Here is a 22052-nt window from a genome sequence, read left to right on the forward strand (position 1 = left end):
AGAGTCATCACTGAGGAGGTCACAGAGGCTTTTGCTGCAAAGTCTTTTCCTCAGATGTAAGTTTCAGGGTTAACAGACAGTTGAATGCAGTTTTCTTTTTATAGGGTGAAGTGGCAAACAATATAGCAAAGACTGTGGTGAAAGCTGAAAACTGTAGATCAAGAGAAAGAGAACATAAAAAAGCTGTATAGTTTGCAATACGTCCTGGCAGATAGGACTGTGCAGTTCTTTCAAAAGCAAAACCAGTCACCTATCTTAGAACATCTAATATTTGTAGTGCTGTACGAGATGTTTCACTTGTTTATTAATGGTAAAATTAAATGCATGTTGTGTAGAATACTGTAGAATTGAACTGCAGGTGTTTAAATATATCAGACAAGGGAGAACAATCCATTGCAAAGGAGCTGGTTTACCTTATAGCATCTAATCTCAGGAGGAGCTGATGTGTTCAAATATACACAAAATTAGTCTCATCCCACATCCAAATAAAAAGATATTAATCATTCTGCAGTCTCGACAAAGAAAGAATAGCTCAGCAGGGACAGGTCTGTTTTTTCTAAATATAGATCACTCGACTCCATCCTTGTTACATCATTATTATGTGTTTATGTTACCTATATCTACAGTATTATAAACAAAGCAAAACCATTCTATTCATAAATATACCCATGTTTTGTCTAAGGACTTCTATTTAATTTCTTCATTGCTCATTTTGACTCTTCTCTGTCCATCTTTACTCTGCCATATGGACAATCAGCAAGTAGTGACTGTTGTGGGATCGGCAGGAGATGAAGATGACTCTGTGTCTTTGCTGTTTGTGTTACGAAAAGAGAACAGGCAGTCTCTCTATCCCTTTTTCATTTCTGACATTTTCTCACATTTACTCCTTTACACCTTGAAGAAAATGTCAACTTGCATACAACCGTACTGTAGTGGTAACAAAATGTAACAGAACACACTGCTGCTCTAAAAAGGGCCTAAGTAAGAGAAGAAGAGAGAAGACATTAAAGGTAAGGAATATATATATATATATATATATATATATATATATATATATATATATATATAATTAAAGTAATTATTGATTATAGATAATATTTAAATATAACTAATAAGTTTTGTTAATCTTGTTTTTTGAAAGTCTTTATTTTCAGAACACTGCGGCAACTTTAAAAGTATTAATCAGAAAACAGTAAAAAAAAAAAAAACCCTGCATGATAGGTTTTGTCCTTTTATTAAATACTCTGATAACACTTGTATTTTTGTATTCTTGTATTTTGATTTTAAAAACATTTAAAATCAAGAGAAACATTGTTTTGTGCAATTTTATGTTAGTTAATCCAGTTCATAAATGATAAATAGTTATTAATTTAGAGGTTATTTGGGAATTTATACTAGATCATGGATGTATTCAGTCTCTGGCTGTGCTATGGCCTCATCACTGTCCTGGGTCACATGCCACCTCTACTCACTGCGGTCAAGGTGGCGTGCCAGGGTGTTTTCACATATAATTCATTTGAATAGAACCAAACAAATTTTTTCAGGAAAATCATTTTATCACAAATCTTTTTCATGTTGTTTGTACTATTTTGCAAGTGACTGAGCAGTACAGCCAAACTAATTCCCCTATTTTAAAAATGTAGCTTTACAAGGTAACAAAATATAACAGAAAAAAAAAAGAAAGACAGACCATGTAGGCCATGTCTGGGAAACTCATGAATATTCATGTATGCTCCGCCTTCGGAAACCGAAAATCTCAAAACCCGAAAATCTCGTAACACCGGCAGAAGTTTCACGGTGCGTTCCAAATGGGATATCAAAGTGAAAACAGTCATGGCCGCCATATTAGTGGGTCGTTCCGAACCGAAGTGCTCAAAACTGGCCACTTCAAAGGGTCATTCGGAATGACGGATTTTGAAGGGTACAACTGATGGACACTTCGGGCCCCCATAATCCTTTGCACAGGCAAGTTGTTTGGCGACAGGAGGCTCGGAGTTCGATTTTACCTATAAATGTATGTATAGTATTTTTCTATACTACTGTAATATTTATACATGGTCAAAACGACATTATACTTCAACAAAAATACTTTACAGCTCCCTTTATCAGTCCATTCAAATGTTTCAAATAGCCTACATAGACCCAATATAGGCTACAATATGGTGCGATAAACCAAAAATAAATAAACTAACGTTAAACAAAACTTAATGCAAAAATGGCGAAGAAAACGGGTAGGTTCTGAGAAAATGTCATTATTAATACTGACTGTATATTCATATTTTGTTTTGACATTAAATATCTAATGCAAGAATTTCATACTTTACAGTTTGGCAAGTGTGACCAATGCATCCAGGTACTTTTTAGAAGCATCATACTGTATATTTGTGCATTTTGTGTAATTTGTGTATTTTGTTTTTGACCAATTCACTGTGTGTGGTAGGAGATGCGAGGTCAAAGGATTGACGTAGAGCAGCTTCTCAGACAGTCACAAACTGAACTGCTGTGGATCCAGCGACATCTGTCAATAATAGCAGCAAGAGATGTCATTCATTCCTGTGCCCAAAATAAGGTGAGTTTCATTTACACTTACATTCTAAAGGTTTGCAGTAGTTGTAGTAACAATGATGGTTCTTGTACACAAGGTGGCGCCATCCTGCTATATTTACATTTACACAGCCTCACATCCTCATCTACCAATCAGAGTAAAGAATCCGCACAGTAGGCCACGCCAGCCAATGGAGGGTGTGTTTGTGTCATGTGAGGAAATTACAGGTGATGCATGCAGACAGATGGTGTGGTTGCAATGCACTGTCCTATCAGTCTGATCATCTTGGAAGTGCAGGCCTGGTCCCCTCCCTTGAGACTAGACATGCCATCTTAAACTGATGCATTTGTAGAGGACTGCCCCAGTGCAGGGGGATGGGGAGGAGGGGGAAGAGGGCAGGCAGCAGTATGGGAGCAGCTGGGGTTGCTTGGCAACAGAGCAGAGGAGACTGTAACACATTCTGTAACACATTTTTTTTTGCCTCCAACGTGACCTGTTTCCTCGGTGCAAAGAGTGGCTATGGCCAGGATGTGCCTACCACGCTGTCTAATCCCTCTTAATACCCCTGTGTGCCTTAAAATCTGATGTAACTGTGTGATTTTCCGAGAGGGTGAACTTAATTTCCCTTGTCTAGTGTGGTTGCGGGATGAATGGAGCAGAACGCCACTGTTTTTTCCCTTTCTGTTCCTTGAGGTAACGCAAACAAATCGCAGTAGGACGAGATGGCAATATCAACATGTGTGCTTCAGAGTGGCATATGGAAAACAACATAGATTGCATAAAGACAGAGATAATGAAAGTAGAGGACTCATGTGTTGATTGCAAGTAGATAGTCTACATATTTAATATTTTACAAATGAACACAAGAATGTGAGAGATAGATAGTCTGTTTGCATTCTGCAAATAAATGGCACCTTGTGGTGCCACCCCAAAGAGGTACAAAATCACTTTCCCTGACCTTTACCTTGACTGTGCCCTGTTGGTGGAATGACCTGCCTAACTAAACCTGAGCAACTGAATCATTAGCCTTTTTTTTAACGAAACTAAAGATGCATCTTTTTCATCAACACGTCAACGTGCACTGTGCTAGACTAACTGGGACTTGTCACAGCACTTACAACACCCTATTGTTGGTTTGATTGCTTCTATTGTTCTCCTAATTTGTGAGGATAAAGGCGTCTGCTAAATGATTAAATGTAAACGTTTTAAGGTCCTATGTCACATCTGGGTTTGTTACAGTGAAATTTGCAGTTTAACCCATTAAATATAGTGTATGTCTGCCAGCCACATTTTCAAATGTGAAAATTTAAACATGGCATTCACCCAAAAATAAATAATTTTCCCATGATTTACTCACCCTCAAGCCATCCTAGGTGTAAATGACTATCTTCTTTCAGATGAACACAATCAGAGTTATGTTAAAAAATATCCTGGGTCTTCCAAGCTTTATAATGGTACTGAATGGTGCTCAAGATTTTGAAGCCCAAAAAAGTGCATTCATCCATCATAAAAGTATTCCACATCCAGGGGTTTAATAAAGTCCTTCTGAAGCGAAACAATGGTTTTTGTAAGAAAAATATCTATATTGAGTTTGTTGCCCAGTCTTGTTTGTTTGAACCGCGAGAGGCGTCTACTCTCACCTAAGCTCAGTGTCGGATTTAGGTATGAGCAACATGGGCGGCATCTTGTCGGAGGGTGGAATGGGGCATCGTGCAAGAAAAAAAAAAACTGGTTTACCTGGTCGATAGGGACTCAGAGTTTGCGACCGGAGAAGAACTCTCATTAAAAAGAATGAGAAGAAGGGGTGTGGGTTTGGTTGAGGTGATGTACGAGGGGTGCAGGAGAAGTTCTAAATCAACACAAATTGAAATTATGGTAAAAAAAAAAAAAAAAAAAAAAAAAGGTCTAAGCCACTGGAGCCTAATTTAAGAAAAAAGAGAAAAAGGAAGACAGGAAATGTGACATAGATAAAGGCATGTAAGCAGCTATCACTCATCTCGTTATAATATATATAGGCAAATAATAAAATAGGCTAATGGGCCTATCAATAATGTTATGTGCTATTACACTGGGCAACAATATTCCTTTTTCTGTCCAACTAGCTTATGTAACCAGACAGTAAAATGTGATTTCGTAACTAATGTAACTTTTTTAAACAAAATTAGTATCACTCACTTTATTAATGTTTCAACTGTAAAGTTGGTCAGTTTTGGGGGATTTATGGTAGGCCTATTTTTTATTAGTTATTTTTCATAAATTTGTAATAATTTAAATATATACATTTATATACAATAGCAACACTTTATGTAAAATCCACTTTAAAAAAGATCTACACTTCTCAAAAAAAGAAGGTATTTTTCTTACAAAAACCCATCGCTTTGCTGAAGAAGGACTTTATTAACTCTATGGAGTCGTGTGGATTACTTTTATGATGGATGGATGCGCTTTTTTGGGCTTCAAAATCTTGCATGCCATTCACTACCATTATAAAGCTTGGAAGAGCCAGGATATTTTTTAATATAACTCCGATTGTGTTTGACTGAAAGAAGATCATCATATACTCCTAGGATGTCTTAAGGGTGAGTAAATCATGGAATAATTTTCATTTTTGGGAAACTATGCCTTTAAGGTTTGTGGAAAAAAAACAAACAAAAAAAAACCCCTGAGTCTTGCTACAATTTGTTTGAATCATATCATATGGAAGATCCAACCATGGACCTTTATAAGATTTCTAGAAGGGGTTTTTTATCTGTTGGTATTTAAATAGGATCCATGATGCCATGTGACTGAACAAGATGTCCAGGACCTCTGACAGAAAAATAGGCCCACGACATTAAAGATCCAGCAGTATATTTAACCGTACACATGGGGTACTTTTTATCCATTTGTGCACCAAAGCCAACGGGTGGGTTTGCTGCCAAAAAGCTCTTTTTTTTTCATTTTTTTTTTTCATCTGACCATAGAAGCCGGTCCAGTTTGAAGTTCCAGTAGTGTCTGACAACTGAATGGAGTTTGTTTTTGGATGAGAACAGAGAGGATTTTTCTTGAAACCCTCCCAAACAACTTGTGGTGATGTAGGTGCTGTTTGATATTTTTTTTTTTTTTTAGGCTTTCTGACCCAGAGACTCAACTATTTTCTGCAATTCTCCAGCTGTGATCCTTGGAGAGTCTTTGGCCACTCAACCTATCCTCTTCACCGTGCATTAGGACGAAATAGACACACATCCTCTTCCAGGCAAATTCGTAACATGATTTGAAATTCTTAATTATTGCCCTGATGGTGGAAATGCTAATTTTCAATGCTTTAGCTTTTTTTATAGCCACTTTCTATTTTGTGAAGCTCAACAATCTTTTGCTGCACATCAGAACTATATTCTTTGGTTTTACTCATTGTGATGAATGATTAAGGGAATTTGGCCTTTGTGTTTTCTCATGTTTATATTCTATTGAAACATGAAATCATGGCTGGACAATTTCATGTTCATGATCACCCTGGTGGGCTAAAAAATGTAAATATGAATGGGAATGTACTTCAGAGATATTTTACTCATAATAATTTCTAGGGGTGCCAATAATTGTGGCCAGTATGCATTGGAGAAAAACATTTAGTTATATTTCAAGGTTAGAATTTTTTAAATGAAAGATTTAAAGGCTAAACAATGCAGATTTATTTTCACAGCCATCTTTGCTCATAAATAAACATAAAAAGCATATATATATATATATATATATATATATATATGCTTTTTTAAATAACATTTGTAATAGCCTATTATGTCAAAAAATAATACTGATAGCAATACTACAAACGATGAGACGCACTGAATTGGCTCTTGCAGCATAAGAAATGCATGAAAACAGCAAATGATTTACACATCAATGATGGGAGTGGCTCTACACTTCACTGCTCTCCATGCTTGAGTGTGGAAGTGTAGGATAGAGAGAGAGAAAGCCTGTGTGTGCATACTGAATGAGAGCAGAATAGCGTCCAGGGAGCATGCGCATTTCTCCATAAGCATGTGTGTGTGTGACAGAGAGACGGAGAGAGAAAGAGTGAGAAAGGGAACGCACCATTCTGTTGCACCACTTCTAGAGAGTCTGGAGATGCTCTCACACTGTCTGTCTCCTGTTCCAGCTCAGGGCCTCTGCAGAGACACACACAAACACACACCACAGACGTGTCGTCACTGCCACTCCTGGCAGCCAGTGATATAACGGAGTGGGAGCGCTAAGGAGAAGAAAGATAGGTGGAAGTGGCTACCGTTAAGGTACAGTGCACACACAGATCATGTTTGATATGAGATCAGTAGCAAAGCGAATATGTGTGTAATGCCGTGCTGTTATGTCTACACGCCGCCTCTCTATTGCTTAGAACGGAGCGTGCGCTGGATCGTTCCAGCTCTGGAATACTGCAAAACAAGACAAGAGAGCATCCTACAGAATATGGCATGATCCAGATGTGCAGGGAGACATTTGACCTGGTAGCATCTGGAGTCAGGTGGTGGATTGTGATGATGTCTTGCTGCTTAGTCCAGAGGCTGCAAACATGCAGATAACCTGAGGATGCAAGTTGATCCATGAGGAGTTTATATGTTTATTTGTGGGTCTTCCATGCTATAGCTGGTCAAGGTCATGGTCAGGTGTAAATATGCACATTATTAGGTCACACATTATGTGTCCATGTGCTGTTTTCTTCACTCCTCTCGCAGTCGTCATGGTCCCATGGCAGTCGGCACACAGCTGGAGTGAGAAGTCTCTCTTCAGTTCATTTTCCAAATTAATCCTGGACGTTTCTCTCTGTGGGGAGGGTTGACGGTCGACTTGATTTGTTGGTCCAATGGCTCATTAGCTCCCTGGTTAATGCTCCTATCCTGCTTGCAGGGCTTGTGACTTGTTATATTTGATAAGTTGGATATATTGGTTTGTCAGTCCTTGTTCCCATAACTCTGCAGGCTCTGGCTGGGTTGGTACAGATGGGGCAGTAGGTTGACTGGCTGTGACTGAGTCTGCTAATGTAGTGTAGCATGCAAACCAGCTGGAGAACTGGCACACATGTGACTGTGCGATTGGTAGTATTACTATTCTGATACAGCAGACTGTTTTCTGAGATTATGTAAGATCCCTCAGTAAAATCCACACAGACACTCATGCACACAAAACAGACGTGAGAGCTTTGCAACACTCATGAGAGCCCTATGTGTGGTTGGCAACAGTTGCGTTTTTGGCATTGATACTACTGCCCAAAAGGTTGGCAGTTGAAGAGATTAAAATGTGATGCCAAATGCACAAAAATCTTTTTCTTTTGCATTTTTTTTATCTTTCTCTCTCAGTGTTTCTCGCAAAATGTTTGTGAATTTCTTAATTTCAAAGTTAATAAAAATATATATCTATAAAAGGCTTTAAAATATCATGAAATGGTATGTGCTATGCAATACAAGTCAGTTGTAAAACATAAGATTAGAGAAATGGGGAGAAAGTTATGATGCTAAATGGACAAGTGCAGCTTTTTTTTTTATCATTTATAGCTGTATATTACTTTTTAAAGCACAAAATTATTATTACATAGTTCTCAGGGTTCAATAAAAGAGTTACACTGGATGTTTGTCACTATGTGCTTAATAGTAAATGAATAGTTTAGCTAAACTGTTGAAGGCTTTAATTGAGGGGAAGGTAAATTGCTTGTTTTGAGTATACGCATCAAAACTTGATTGGACATTAAAAATCTTGTTTGATGGTACCAAACTGTTCAGTAACTGTTCTGCTCTGCTGATCCAGTTTCTGTTAAGGAAACACTATGATGGCAGATGTACCATAAAATGGTCTTGAATGTCTCTTGTAAATATTGTAACATTTGAACGTTTGCGTAATGGTTATGCTAAAGAGAAGCTGTATATTCTCTAAATCATTTGAATAGATAACAGGGCTTTAAAAGTATTTATTTGGTATTTCTTTAGAGTAACCAATAAAACCCTTCAGAGCGCTTTCCAAAGCCACACCTCTTTCAAAACACATGAACGCAAAGCACAAAGCAGCATCTGCAAAGTGTCACGAGACGAGAGACTGCGTTAAATTACCTAATCAAAGCACATTACATTACAATATTAATGAACATAAACGACTTACAGAGCTCTAATTGTACCACCTGACTGCTGCAGATTAATTTCAGCATTGAAAGTGTTGACATAGAAACGCATAAATCTGAGTCTGAGGACGTGAACAGTTCCGGGTATGTCACGGGTTGCCATCTCGTAATTACGGTTATGACATGCTGTGAATGCAGCATAAACGCATTGTTTTGGTTCAGGAGGAACTGTAAAAGGAGGCTGCTGTTTCTTTGTGGCACTCAGTGACTGTCTACAACTCTGCATAGCCTTACGGAATGCATTCAGACCAAATACAATGATTGGATGAACATTTTTTGGTCCTGTGACTTCCACAGAAGATATATATACATGTTTTAATATTTAGACCACTTCTATTATTGATTGCTATCCGGATGTAAAGAGCGTTTCAACCAGTATAACAAAAAATGTTTATAAAATAAATTGCCTACCTTACCTTTAAAGGGATAGTTCACTCAAAAATGAAAATTCTGTCATCATTTACTCACCCTCAGGCTGTTTCAAACCTGTATAGATTTCTTTTTTCTGCTGAACACAAAAGAATATATTTTGAAGAATGTTGGTTACCAAACAATTAATGGACCCCATTGACTTCCATAGTATTTTTTTTTTCTCCATACTATGGAAGTCAGTGGGGCCCATTAACTGTTAGGTAACCGACATTCTTCAAAATACATTCTTTTGTGTTCAGCAGAAAAAAGAAATCTATACCGGTTTGAAACAACTTGAGGGTGAGTAAAAGACATAATTTTCCTTTTTGGGTGAACTATCCCTTTAAGCCATTAGTCAACTAGTCGCACTTTTATGATATTATATCGGAAAAGGGTTTGGGTTTTAGGGCTGAGAAAGAATATTATATGTAACATTGCTAACATTTTAAGAATTTATTAATAAACTAGTGTTTTCAGAGTCATTGTCAGCTGCAAAGATGAAGTTGACTATGCTGCCTGGTCATCTCCACAGTATAGGCTAGTGTATGTGCCTATAGAGAGAAAAGCATATCATGCAGTAAGCGTGGTACTAACTCCTCACGAATACAGATATGCGCCTAATAATAGCACACATTGTTGTCAGTTCTGTTGTCTCTGTGAAAAATCGCTCTCAGAGTCTTGAGATTTTGATGCCAGGAGATAGACTTTATTACAAAGAAATAAAGCAGAGTTAGTCTGCAGAGCCACTGTTGGACCAGCTCTCGCACAATCTTTTTATGCAATTTTCTTATAGGGTCATTCCGTGTCAACTCAACCTGAGGTCCCTGCCTCAAATTTTTGATTTTGTTATTATTTTTTCTGCAGAAAGACAAACATAAATAGTAATGAAAGCCAAAATATTAAATGTCACAGATGGATATTTACTGAGTAATCCACCATTTTGTAGAGGGAGGTCAAAATGACCATTTTCACCTGAGACTTGGAGCCAAATTAGAGGGGTGTAAAAATGACTTTAGAAAGATGGCAGCATCATTATTTTATTTTTACACAGAGATTGGTAGGTCTGTTAGTAAAAATTGTTGACTTTAGCAATCTTTGTTTCATTATATGCCAACGGTGACAGTTCAAAAATGGGGAAAAAGCACTTCTTGTATTTGTTGTTTTTTTTTTTTTGCCTCAAGTTTGCATCCCCGTAACTCAAGAAGTATTAAAGATATCTTAATATCTTTTTAAATTCTGATTCTTAACAAACTTTACTTTTGGTATCTTCACTTTAAAGGCCCTCAATGGTTCAATCCCAATGATATGGAGATCCTAATGTGGCCCCATGAATAAATTGATAAATTGTACACATTTTCAGTGGTCAAAAACCAAATGTGGGTCACTTTGTATACAGCTGATACTTTTTTTCTTTTAAAGAGGAATATCTAAAGAACAAATAATGTTAAAACTAGAACTATATCTCATTTTTTAGCTCAGTTGCATAGAACATACCTGTCTGAGTGCCATAAGTATTATTTTTCCAAAGTTTGCATGCATGTAAGCCTAAAAGTATTCAAAATATCTTAATATCCTGCTAGATTCTCATTCTTAATAAATGTTTCTTTTGGAATCTTCATTTTTAAGGCCCTGTTCAGTTCAGTATCATAGATATTGGGACCCCAATGTGACTCCATGTCCAAATTGTTGAATTTTACCCATTTTCAATGGTCAAGAACCAAACGTAGGTAACTTTTTAGACAGCTGATAGTTATTGTGTTTAAAGAAGATGTCTGAAGAACAAATAACACTGAAACTAGAAATGTATCTTGTTTCCCTCTATTAAATCAATTTAATACAACACATCTCTCTGAGTGCCAAAAACAAACATTTTTTTCTGACGTTTACAAGTCTTTAATTCAAGAAGTGTTGAAGATATCTTAATGTAATTTTAGATTCTTGTTCTTATGAAACTTTTCTTTTGGAATCTTCATTTTTAAGGCCTTATATCAGTTGTCTCAAACTCAATTCCTGTAGGGCCACAGCTCTGCACAGTTCTTCAGGATTACTAGAAACTTCCAAGCAGGTGTGAGTTGGAGCTGGTTGGAGCTAAACTATGCAGAGCTGTGGCCCGCCAGGAATTGAGTTTGAGACCGCGGCCTTATATGGTTCAGTCTCATAGATATAGGGATGTCAATGTGGTAAAATGAAAGTGAAAGTGATATGTGAAGGCTTTCCTCTGCAATTAACCCATCCAAGTTAGTACACACACATTAGGAGCAGAGTAGTGAGTAGTGAACACAATCCACTGCAAACCGTGAAACACACCCGGAGCAGTGGGCAGCCATTATGCTGTGGTGTCCGGGGAGCAACTGGGGGTTAGATGCCTTGCTCAAGGGCACTTCAGTCATTTCCTGATGCTGAAATTGAACCTGGAATTGAACCTGTTAAAATGAACAATCATTTCTCTCAAATATCCCTAAAACTGATTCAAATATACATTCTCATTAATACACTTTTGAGTGCAAGTAAATGTGCCTGAACCATTTTCAGTGGATTTTTGGTACTCAGAGAGGTGCGCTTTATGCAATTCTTTTGATAGAGGGAAACAAGATACATTTTAAATTTATCTTGTTTTTATAAATATAAATATTAATATTATTTGTTCTTCAGATATTCCTCTTTAAAAGAAAAAAGGTATCAGCTGTATTCAAAGTGACACACATTTAGTTTTTGACCATTGAAAATGTGTACAATTTACCAATTTACTCATGGAGCCGCATTAAGATCTCCATATCTCTGGGATTGAACCACCAAGGGCCTTTAAAATAAAGATACCAAAAGGAAAGTTTGCTAAGAACCAGAATCTAAAAGGATATTAAGATATTTATATACTTCTTGGATTACAGTGCTTTTTCCCATTTTTGAACTGTCACTGTTGGCATATAATGAAACAAAGATTGCTAAAGTCAATAGATTTTACGGTAACACTTTACAATAAGGTTCATTAGTTAAACATTAGTTAATGTATTAACTAAGATGAACTAACCATGAGCAATACATTTGTTACTGTATTTACTAATCTTTGTTAACGTTAGTTAATGAAAATACAGTTGTTCATTGTTTGTTCATGTTAGTTCACAGTGCATTAACTAATGTTAACAAGATTTTAATCATGTATTAGTAAATGATGAAATTAACATTAACAAAGATTAATAAATGCTGTATAAGTGCAGTTCATTATTAGTTCATGTTAACAAATGTAGTTAACTAATGTTAATTAATGAACCTCATTGTAAAGTGTTACCGATTTTACTAATAGAACTACCAATCTCTGTGTAAAAATAAAGTAACGATGCCGCCATCTTTCTAAAGTAATTTTTACACCCCTCTAATTTGGCTCCAAATCTCAGGTAAAAATTGTCATTTTGACCTCCCTCTACAAAATAGCTGATTACTCAGTAAATATCCATCTGTGACATTTAATATTGTGGCTTTCATCACTATTAATGTTTGTCTTTCTGCAGAAAAAATATGAACAAAATCAAAAATTTGAGCCGGGGAAGTTTCCGAAATTTGGTTGATTTTACACAGAATGACCCTATAGCTCTCCACCCAGGTGGGATCAGTACATCTTATCCATTTTCAAACTCTGCCCCATTATTGTTTATCAATTCTACCATGTTTTGTTTGCAAATTCTATCTGTTTTAAACAGTGGAATGAGAGACCCCATCTTATTTATATTTTAAGGCCCTCACTCATCCTACAAATATTCTTTAATGACAGAGCGAGACGCACAGCATTTATACCATATATCTAATGTCAGAGTGAGAGGCTCCAACATATGCAAACACATTCCATCCAAGCACATTCCATTCTCTACAGGCCTCTACAAAGACTCACATAGTCAGATCCATGGTTATAATAGTACAATAAAAATGGCTGTTACACTTAAATCATATATATTCTGATTAATAAAAATCTTTTACAACATTTAGGTTAACGTTAGAGCAAGCAGCCATTTAAAGTGGCTAACGTTAAGGTACTACTTTCAAATGATAAGCCATGTTTGAGGTCGATGAATGACAGGCGAATATCTGGATTTCCTGCCTGACATACTGTAATTACCACATGGACCAGCAGTGTTATTGTTCTGTCCTCGGCGACCAACCAGCTAATTAAAATTTGGTCGACTAAGCCTCTTCTCATCGACTAACTTTTAGTTAATAATAACTAACAAGTCAGTGGCCATGGGAGTGACAGTAAAATTGACTTTCTCTCTTCCGACTGCCGTTATCAGTATCTCTCAATTTTTTTCCTCTTTTTGAAAGTCGTGAAAACATTATTGTGGAAATTTTCTTTTGCTATTTGAGCAAAAGTGAACACAAAAAATACATTTAATGTAGTCTCTCAATAGCCGCTATAGAAGTACCCAACTATGACGACTTCAGCTTCTGATAAACCCGGAAATGTACACACATCTTGGCCTACAGGCCTTAATCACTATCAGCAACTCTTTGCATTTAGGAATTCCAAATGGCCCTTTGGAGGGGGTTGGAAATAGAAAGCAAAAGTCTTTGTTGATTTTCATCTTTACAACACTTCTCCTTTAACATGCAGAATTATAGCCACTCTGTTCACCCCCAATGTTTGCTTGGTAAGTCATTGCCTTATCTGTCATTTTCCCCTGCAGCTGAAGCAGGAGGTCCAGCCGTTGCACCTGGCCTCGCACAGAGCCCACCATGTAAATCTCTGCCACCTCCTAGAGGACAAGAACAGAGCTCTTAAGCTAGAGCTAGCTACTCTCAAACAGCAGAAACAGCAGCATCAATCCCTGGTAAGTCAGTTTGGGATGTTTTTGTTGCTTATTCATCCAGCTTTTGGTAATAATCACACTTTTGGATCTTATTATGTTGTTTGAAGCTCCTCTGCCCTGAAGAAAAGTTTAATGAGTGAAAGCAACAGTTGTTTTCTATAAGGCAAAATGCACATGAAGTGCTTGAATTGTACAAGTGATGTGATGCTGGAGCTGTTGCCCTGGCAACAAGCCCACTGGTGAGCGAAGACAGATTGGTAATGGAAAACTGACAGACCATAATAATGGCTTTTGTTACAAGCCTCAGTTGCAACAGATCAATTTCGTCCCGCAGAATGGAGATGGGAAGTGACATGCACAAATTTAACTGAGCTTGAGCACTGCTGAGAAAGTTTACCCTGTTTTAGAACACACTTTAGAACTGTACTGGGCTGCGTCTCCCAAAAGCATTGTAAGCCTAAGTTGATCGTAGAGACCATTGGTGGCAATTGTTCTACGATCAACTTAGGCTTACGATGCTTTTGGGAAATGCAGCCCTGGAAATTAAGCAGTTGCAATGAATCGAAAGGTTTTTAAGGGGATGGTTCACCTAAAAATGAAAAAGTATGTCATACTTACTCACCCTCATATTGTTCCAAAGCAGTATGACTTTCTTCCTTGTAATGCTGAAGACGTCTCCTGATAATTTTCCCCTCCAGAGGGCTGTTCACTGTTGCACCCTTATTTTTCAGTGAACTGAACTTGGATATCGGCCCGATTTGTTAAAATCATTCCATTTGAACTATATTAATAGATTAATTGACAAGATCTGACTCGTTCATGAACCGGCATTACTATTTCTCATACGATCTCTCAAAGGAGAGCTTCGGGTGGTGTCAAGATTACCCACTAAATGGGAACTCGCACTGCATCCTCTAGAGGACACTTTGGGCGATGCCTCCAGTGTGACGGTGTCTGAAGCACGTGTTTAACAATGTCACTGGCCGATGACAGTCCGTGAAGTCACTACTGGTATGAACGGGAGTATAACTGAGCACCCGTATTAGACGTCATCAATTTCTTTTGTCTTAAATTTAAAGGTTGCAGCTGCCTCTCCTTATCGGGGTCTTATAAGTAGGCAGCTCCCTTGTGGCAATAAAGTCATAGCTACCTCCCCCAGAACTGGGGTCCCTTAAGCAGGAGGCTCCTTCATTTATACAGAGGGAAATGCCACCCTTGTGTTTTTTTATAGTTATTTATTTATTAGGCAGTTTCTCTAGGATACAAACTTTAGCTTACTCACAGGGCTGTTGCTGCCTCCCCTAAATGGGTTACTAAGTAACCCACTTGGGGTAACCCCCACTTGGGGTCTGTAAGTAGGTCTTCTGCTCCCACAAGAGACCTCGAGATGATCCCCAGACTTCAGGGACTATCATGGAGGGTACCCTCCCCATTAATGGGATACCTTTCTTTATTTGGACACTCTCTGTTCTGGACTGAGGCAGACCTCGGAGACAATAGTACAGCATTTTATTGCAGCCATTTCTAGTTTCCTCTAGTGGGTATAGTTACCCTTCCTCATAGGTGTTTTTAAAATTTTGGAGGAGCGGACAGTGGACGAGAGTTCCATGCAAAACGGGAGGCAGCCAGGAGAAAGGGGACCCATGGTGGAAATGATGGAGGGAGGAGTCATGGTGAAAATTGAGCCCGACTGACTGAGGAGACCCAGGGAGATGGTGAGGCCCAGGTGCTGTCCGATGGACAGAGAGACCCGGCGACGTTGATGGATTAGGAGACTGAATGAGGATGGTGGTGGAGCCTGAGGGATGAAGGAGCCTGACGGAGCCTGAGTGATGGAGGAGCCTGACGGAGGCGTAGGTGTGGAGGAATGGAGTGCAGCAGACAGCCCGGAAGTCTGTGGTGAAGGTACAGTGATGACTGACCCAGGTGGAGCCGGTGGGACGAGGGAGCCTGGTGGAGGGGGCAAGGAGCCAGGGTTGAGCTGACTGGTCGACAGCCCGAGGTGTAGCTGAGGGCTCAGAGGGACGAGGCGGAGCTAGAGAATCCACATGCCACGGCAGAGCTGGTGACTCGAAGCTCCAAGGCGGATCCTGGTTGCATGGTCGAGCCGAGGGGCTGAAGGAATCCAGCGGAGGTGGGGCCGTAGGAATGGCTTGCTTCGGTGGAGCAGGCAGGAGAGGAAGTTTGGATGAGGAGACTGACTCATTGATGGACAGGGATGGTGGTGACAAATATTAATTTATGTAGGAACGGACTAGTGGTGAAGAAGGTAGGCAGGGTGGGAAGCACTATCTCTGTACTCCAGTCGATTAGTTCCTCTTCCAGTTTCACTTTGACCCACACTGGCTTGGATGTGACGGCCGGCTCACAGACCTGATCAGATAGGACCTCAAGGTTCTTTTCCAGGACAGATGAGGCTGCTGGCTCTGGCTCCGTAGCAGGCATAGGTTCGGTGTCCATGGGGGGTATCTGCTGGGTCTCTCAATCTGCGGTGGGTTCAGGCTCCTCATCTGCAATAGGGCGGCAGATGGAACAACGACATCTCCCTGGGGTATGCATACTCCAAACACCAGAGAATAGCCTCTCTCCATGTTCCTTCCACCAAATCAGGTAAATCCCATGGTCCATAGTAATTAGCTCCTATCCAGAATAATTATTTTAACGTTTCATCATTAAACAAAGTCTAATGGACAAGTTGGCAAAAACGAGATGTATAATCCACAAACGAAAGCTCTTTCCGAGCGAGAGCAGTAAACTCAGCTGCATAATCCATCTTCTTTCTTTGGTTTGGTATTCTGTAATGCTTTCCAATGAAGATGAGAGAAGGTCAAGATAAAGCTTCTTTTCATAAACAAAGACAGGCAATCCACACGAGAGAAACACAACGTGACAGCATGCAAATCACAAACAATACCGGACACTGAATGCGTGTTTTATTTTGTATTTCTCAGTCATGCTTCCTTCTTCCTTTCATGTGCTTCCCTTGCTCCTTATGTTATCCTGCAATGTGCTCCTCTTGTTCATGTGTAATGTTCTCATTGGTTGGTTTAGAAATGTGTCCTGTGTTATCATTGGTTCATTGTTTGATTGTGCACAGGTGTTCCTTGTTAGTCATAAATAGCCCTGTATCTGTATAAATAGCCCTCATGTTTCCATGTTCCCTGTCTAACTTTTTTCGTGTAACCCATTGTTGGTGAGTTTGTTTGTTCATGTTTTGCTTATGCTTCAAGTCAAGTCATGTTTAGCTCTGCCAAGTATTTTGTTTAGTTTGTGTTTGTTTCATGGATTGTTTACACATGTTGTTTAATAAACTGCACTTGGATTCAGATAACTTCAGTGGATTCGTTACAGCCAGGATATTGACAAGAGGCAAGAGGAAAAATGACAAATTTCGCTTTAAATACAACTTTGCGCTTCAAACCTGTCATGGTTGAAAAGTTTCTAGTGTTATTTTTTTAACTGTGACTGGCAGTTACTGAAGCAGTGAGTGTAAAAGCACCACAGTAGGTAAAATATACTATAAATTATTTATCTTAAAAATATTATTATTAATAGGCAGGGGAAACCATATACATAGGTCTGTGTGAGTATAAAAACACACTGTTATAAAGCGTGGCTGTGATTAAAGTGAACAACGAAAGGCGTAGAGAACAAAAACAGTCTTTAATTAAAGCTGCAAGCAGCGATGAAAGGGCCCTCGCACCCATGCCACCACCACCTGGTGGTTTTAGGAAAACAGAGCACGGTGGGCAATATGCATTTAAGTGTATAAATATAGGAGGACTACGTTAGTCATTTCTATTTGCCACACTTCCTGCTACTAGCTGGTGGCGCTATGACTATAACTAAATTTCGGTGTGTAGATGTCTTCAGGCCAGGGCACTTATCAAACGTGAAGTTTGAGGTGGATTGGACATTGTATGCTTGAGTTACAACAACTTCCTGTTTCATTACGATAATAGCATGCTTTAGTGCTCAGCTAAGTGTTGCTAGCATGTTTTAGAATGTTTCTAGCATGTTTAGCACTCAATTGCATATTTTAGTATGTTGCTAGTAGTGCATCACAGTGTTAAACACATCACTTCCTGTTGCCAGTGGGTGGCGCTATTACTATAACTGAATATTACTATGTAGATGTGTTCAGGGCAGGACTCTTCAAGTTTGGGGCAGATTGAACATTGTATGCCTGAGTTACAACTTCCTGTTTCGTGGCGTTAATCGCATACATTAGCACTTAGCCAAGAGTTGCATGATTTAATGTGTTTCTGGCATATTTAAATGTGTTTCAGGGAGTGAATTACAGTGTAAAGCATGCCATTTCCTTTTGCCAACAGGTGGCGCTATGAATAACTGAATATTTGCATGTAGATGTCTTCAGGCCAGGACGTTTATCAAACGTGAATTTTGGGGCAGATCGGACATTGTATGCCCGAGTTACAACAACTTCCTGTTTCATGGCGAAACATCAAACTTTGTCAGGACGCCACGGACATGCCCATATGCAAAAACTCAAGATCTACGCAATTTAATGTTGCAAAGGCCTTCAGATTAGAGTGACCAAATATGATAGCAGGAGGTATATATACAGCATACGTACCTCTGTCCCACAACAGTTTTCCAGCATCCCTCCACCACCCCATCTCCTCACTCCTAACTATTCCTATCCCAGCCTGGGATGGGGAGGGAGTACTCTGGGTTCGGGCAAAATTCCGAGCTCGGAGCCCTCCCCTCGGACAGCACGCCAAATATGCATAACCTTTAGTGTGAACTCGTAAAAGGGTTCAAATGCATAGAGAGTAATGAGGTAACTAAATGAACGACAGGTGAAAGTAATCAGTAACTATAGAAACAAACAAGGATCAAGAACACAGTCAAAGGGGCACAGGGAGAACCAAACTGAAAAACACACTAAGGGCCAGATTTAAAAACAGCTTGTGCCCTCTTTTGTCGTTAACAAAACTACTGTCAAGATTTACTAAAGACATACAGTGAAAAATTAGCAATGAAAAGGCGTGGACAGGGTTATTTTTGCTCGGCCTTATTGCATATGCATTTCACTTTCAGACGCATAATTTATGGGATGAATCATGCAAGGTGATTTACTAAGGGTTGTGCTAGTCAATTTACTGGTATTTGTGCCATTATTTACCTTCCTAAAAAAACATGTCTTAAACCAGACGCTAATTTGCGCTGCTCTTGGTAGATTGCGTTGGTCATTATGGAAATGATCCGGCTGCGTCTGTGTTCTTTAATTTGTGCATCATCAGTAGATCACCTACAGAACTTTCCACTCCCATCTGTGCTTTTATTGGATTGTGCTCTCACGCTAATTTGCTTTGTTTAGTAAATTTGACCCTAAATCAAAATCGAACCAAAGCATACACCTGATACACACTTGTAATATTTTCCAATATAGTGGGTTTGTGTGTTGCATTGGGAGTGTGTTCATTTAAACAATCTTTTGTAGTAAATGTCAGATTTTCTGTGCTTTTGTATTGCAAACCTGCACTCTAATTGAAACAGAGCATTTAAAGGAGAGACGGGAAATTCAAGTCTGCCAAGGCTGGCATTGGTTCAGTTTCTAAATGATCACACCTCTTCATTTATTAGCTTCAGTTGTGATAGTGGTGAACCAGACAAATATGCCGTGATCGTAGTCGTTGCAGTGCGAGTCCTGTGGCTGGTTGCCAGGCGACCATCTCTGACGGACAGCGCGGAGAGTGAACCTGTGGTGAGGAATGACCTTCTGTCTCTAGAGGAAGTCTCACGCTTAAGAACCGCCCACCCCATCTCTATGGCAATGCCTGTCCTGCGGAGAAAGGCAGGCTGGCTGTAGTGTAATTGGTTTCATGATAATAACAGTCATGAGTATAATGACAAAAGCAGATAATTAATACAGAATAATAACAGTCCGGAGAGAGACGCATCTACTTAATTAGCTGAGCCAAAGTAAATTTCAGAAGAGAATTTAGATGATTGAAAGGAGTACAGTAGGAGTGATTTTCTTTAAGGATGTTGCCAGAGAGATTTATCAAGAGGGTTGGGCCATGGCTTGGGTTGCCATGTCTCCTAATATAATTAGACTCAGACAGTGATCTTTTAGCAGGCCATGCTGCTTGCTTACAGTAACTGTATTTTCTTCTCCATTGCATCGACCGCTGGAGTCATTTGCAGCAGGAGGTCCACTCCATTCCAGATCCCTGTCTCAGAAGTTAGACCAGGGCAGGAAGCATCATCTTCTGCTGTATAAGTTCCTGCTTGATGCGTGTTGTTAATACCAATTGAGTGTTGAAATGTGAATGCAAATATAACTTGGAGTGAACGTTTCAGAACATAGGCTGATATTTGCCTGAGTAGTGTCTGAAATAAAGAATACTGTACTTCAAGTTAGATTTTGAGGTGCACCAAAAATAAAATTCTGGCTGATACAGATGTTGATAATTATTATTATTGTAATAAATAAATTATAACTTAAACTGAAAAAACTAAAATCACTGTTTATGAATTTAGGCATTATTATGATGTACAATATGAAAAATGGAAATTCATTTTGAGATTTAAGAAAGATTGCATTTCACAGTTTTATTGAATGTTTTTTAATATTCACTTAGATGACTAGTGAGAGTTTTAGATGACTGCAAAGATAATACAGGTACTTATGTAAAACTAGGGGTAATGGCCATGTACAATTAAATATCCAATATAAATAGTTACTGATCAGTTAAAACATCTCTAGTAACTGATATGGTACCAGTATCTTGTGCATTCTTAGCATCTTTACACAGCCGATTTAAGGCTGCTCTAAAGCGGGTCTGTGTCTGCTCAGAATTCAGTGTAAAGACGCAATGGAGCATAAAAGCAGACCTAAAATACGCCGGGTCTGACCCACCTCAGCCCTAGTATCAAAGGCGACTCTGATACTGTTCTGGTTCAGTGTAAATGAACGCGAAATATAGCCGCCCTAAACTACGTCATTGTAATGACAACCAAAAGCATTCCAGTCAGCTCAGGCGGCGCGAGATTCAAGAAGCAGGAGACGAAACATATAAGGCAAGTTTAAAAAAAATGTCTACGAACAAGGGGCAGTGAAGTAATAGAGTCCTGTACTCACATCGTGAAGCAAACCACCAAAATAACAGCAGAGAATCGTCGTGTGTCATCAATTGGCTTTCGCCGTCTGTAATCTTCCTATGAAGAGACTGTCAGATCAACGCGCTGCCACATTTCTCTCAGAGACGGTAAATGCTTAACACAATCGGCGTCATTGTGATTGTGCATTGTTATATTATATATTCCAAAAATCATTTCCTTGAGGACAATATTTCACCCACACACGACGGTCTGGTGACATCTGCTGTCCTGCCTGACACACGCAAACGCTAGTATCATTTGTTGTTTATGGCTCTTTGAAAAAGAAAAGAAATAAAAAAATAATCAAATCGACCTCTTTTAATCCTGTGGTGATCTACCCGGTGTAATAATGAATAATTTAATTTGTTCCAACTGTAACAGTTTTTATTAAGAAATGGAAAATAACTGTCAGTAGGCCCTACCACAGAATTATGACAAACATCAAAGCGTGAGATAGCTATAGCGCGCAGAGGAAATTAATTTAAAATTTAGTATTTTTTTTATTTCATTGTTTATTATTTCATTATTTTTTAAATTAATTTAGTTAAAACTGTAGTTTTAAATAGTTATGTTCAAATAGTTATGTTTCCCGCGATTTTAAATCCTGTGTAAATGCATTTATGCCGCTTCAGAGAAGCATTAAACAGTCTGTGTAAATGCACATTTTTGTGATTTTATGCCGCTTCAGAGTTGGTTTCTGTGCCGGTTTTTCTGTGTAGTTAGATTCTAAAGGGGTCATGAAGTGAGAAATCAAATTTGCCTTGATTTTTTGACACATAAGAGGTCGTACTGTTAAAACATCCTGCAAGTTTCATTGCTTAAACCATGCTCCTCATTAGAAACAAAGCATTTATTTAATCAAGCTCCAAAAATGGCTTGTTATGCATATTGTGCGATTTGTGACGTCACACAATACATTTGCATATGCCTGCCTCCAGGGGTAGAAAGAGTACTGAAAAAGTATACTTAAGTAATAGTACCATTATTTAAAAAAAAAAAAAAAAATGTAGTGTGAGTAAAAAGTACT

General features: G+C 38.7%; 1 protein-coding gene across 1 annotated transcript in view; it reads left to right on the forward strand.

Annotated features, from left to right (window-relative positions):
* The first annotated feature begins 498 nt into the window (after positions 1–498).
* Positions 499–22052, forward strand: part of rimbp2a (RIMS binding protein 2a) — a 77101-nt gene continuing 55547 nt past the window's right edge. Inside the window, exons 1-4 of the mRNA XM_051876882.1 lie at positions 499–1010; positions 2327–2353; positions 2441–2569; positions 13772–13915. Of these exons, the coding sequence (XP_051732842.1) occupies positions 2444–2569; positions 13772–13915 (270 nt within the window). The 5' untranslated portion in view covers positions 499–1010; positions 2327–2353; positions 2441–2443. The remainder of the gene's footprint in view (positions 1011–2326; positions 2354–2440; positions 2570–13771; positions 13916–22052) is intronic.

The sequence above is a fragment of the Ctenopharyngodon idella genome, chromosome 21 (assembly GCF_019924925.1).
Source record: "Ctenopharyngodon idella isolate HZGC_01 chromosome 21, HZGC01, whole genome shotgun sequence".
NCBI classification, from domain to species: Eukaryota; Metazoa; Chordata; class Actinopteri; order Cypriniformes; family Xenocyprididae; genus Ctenopharyngodon; species Ctenopharyngodon idella.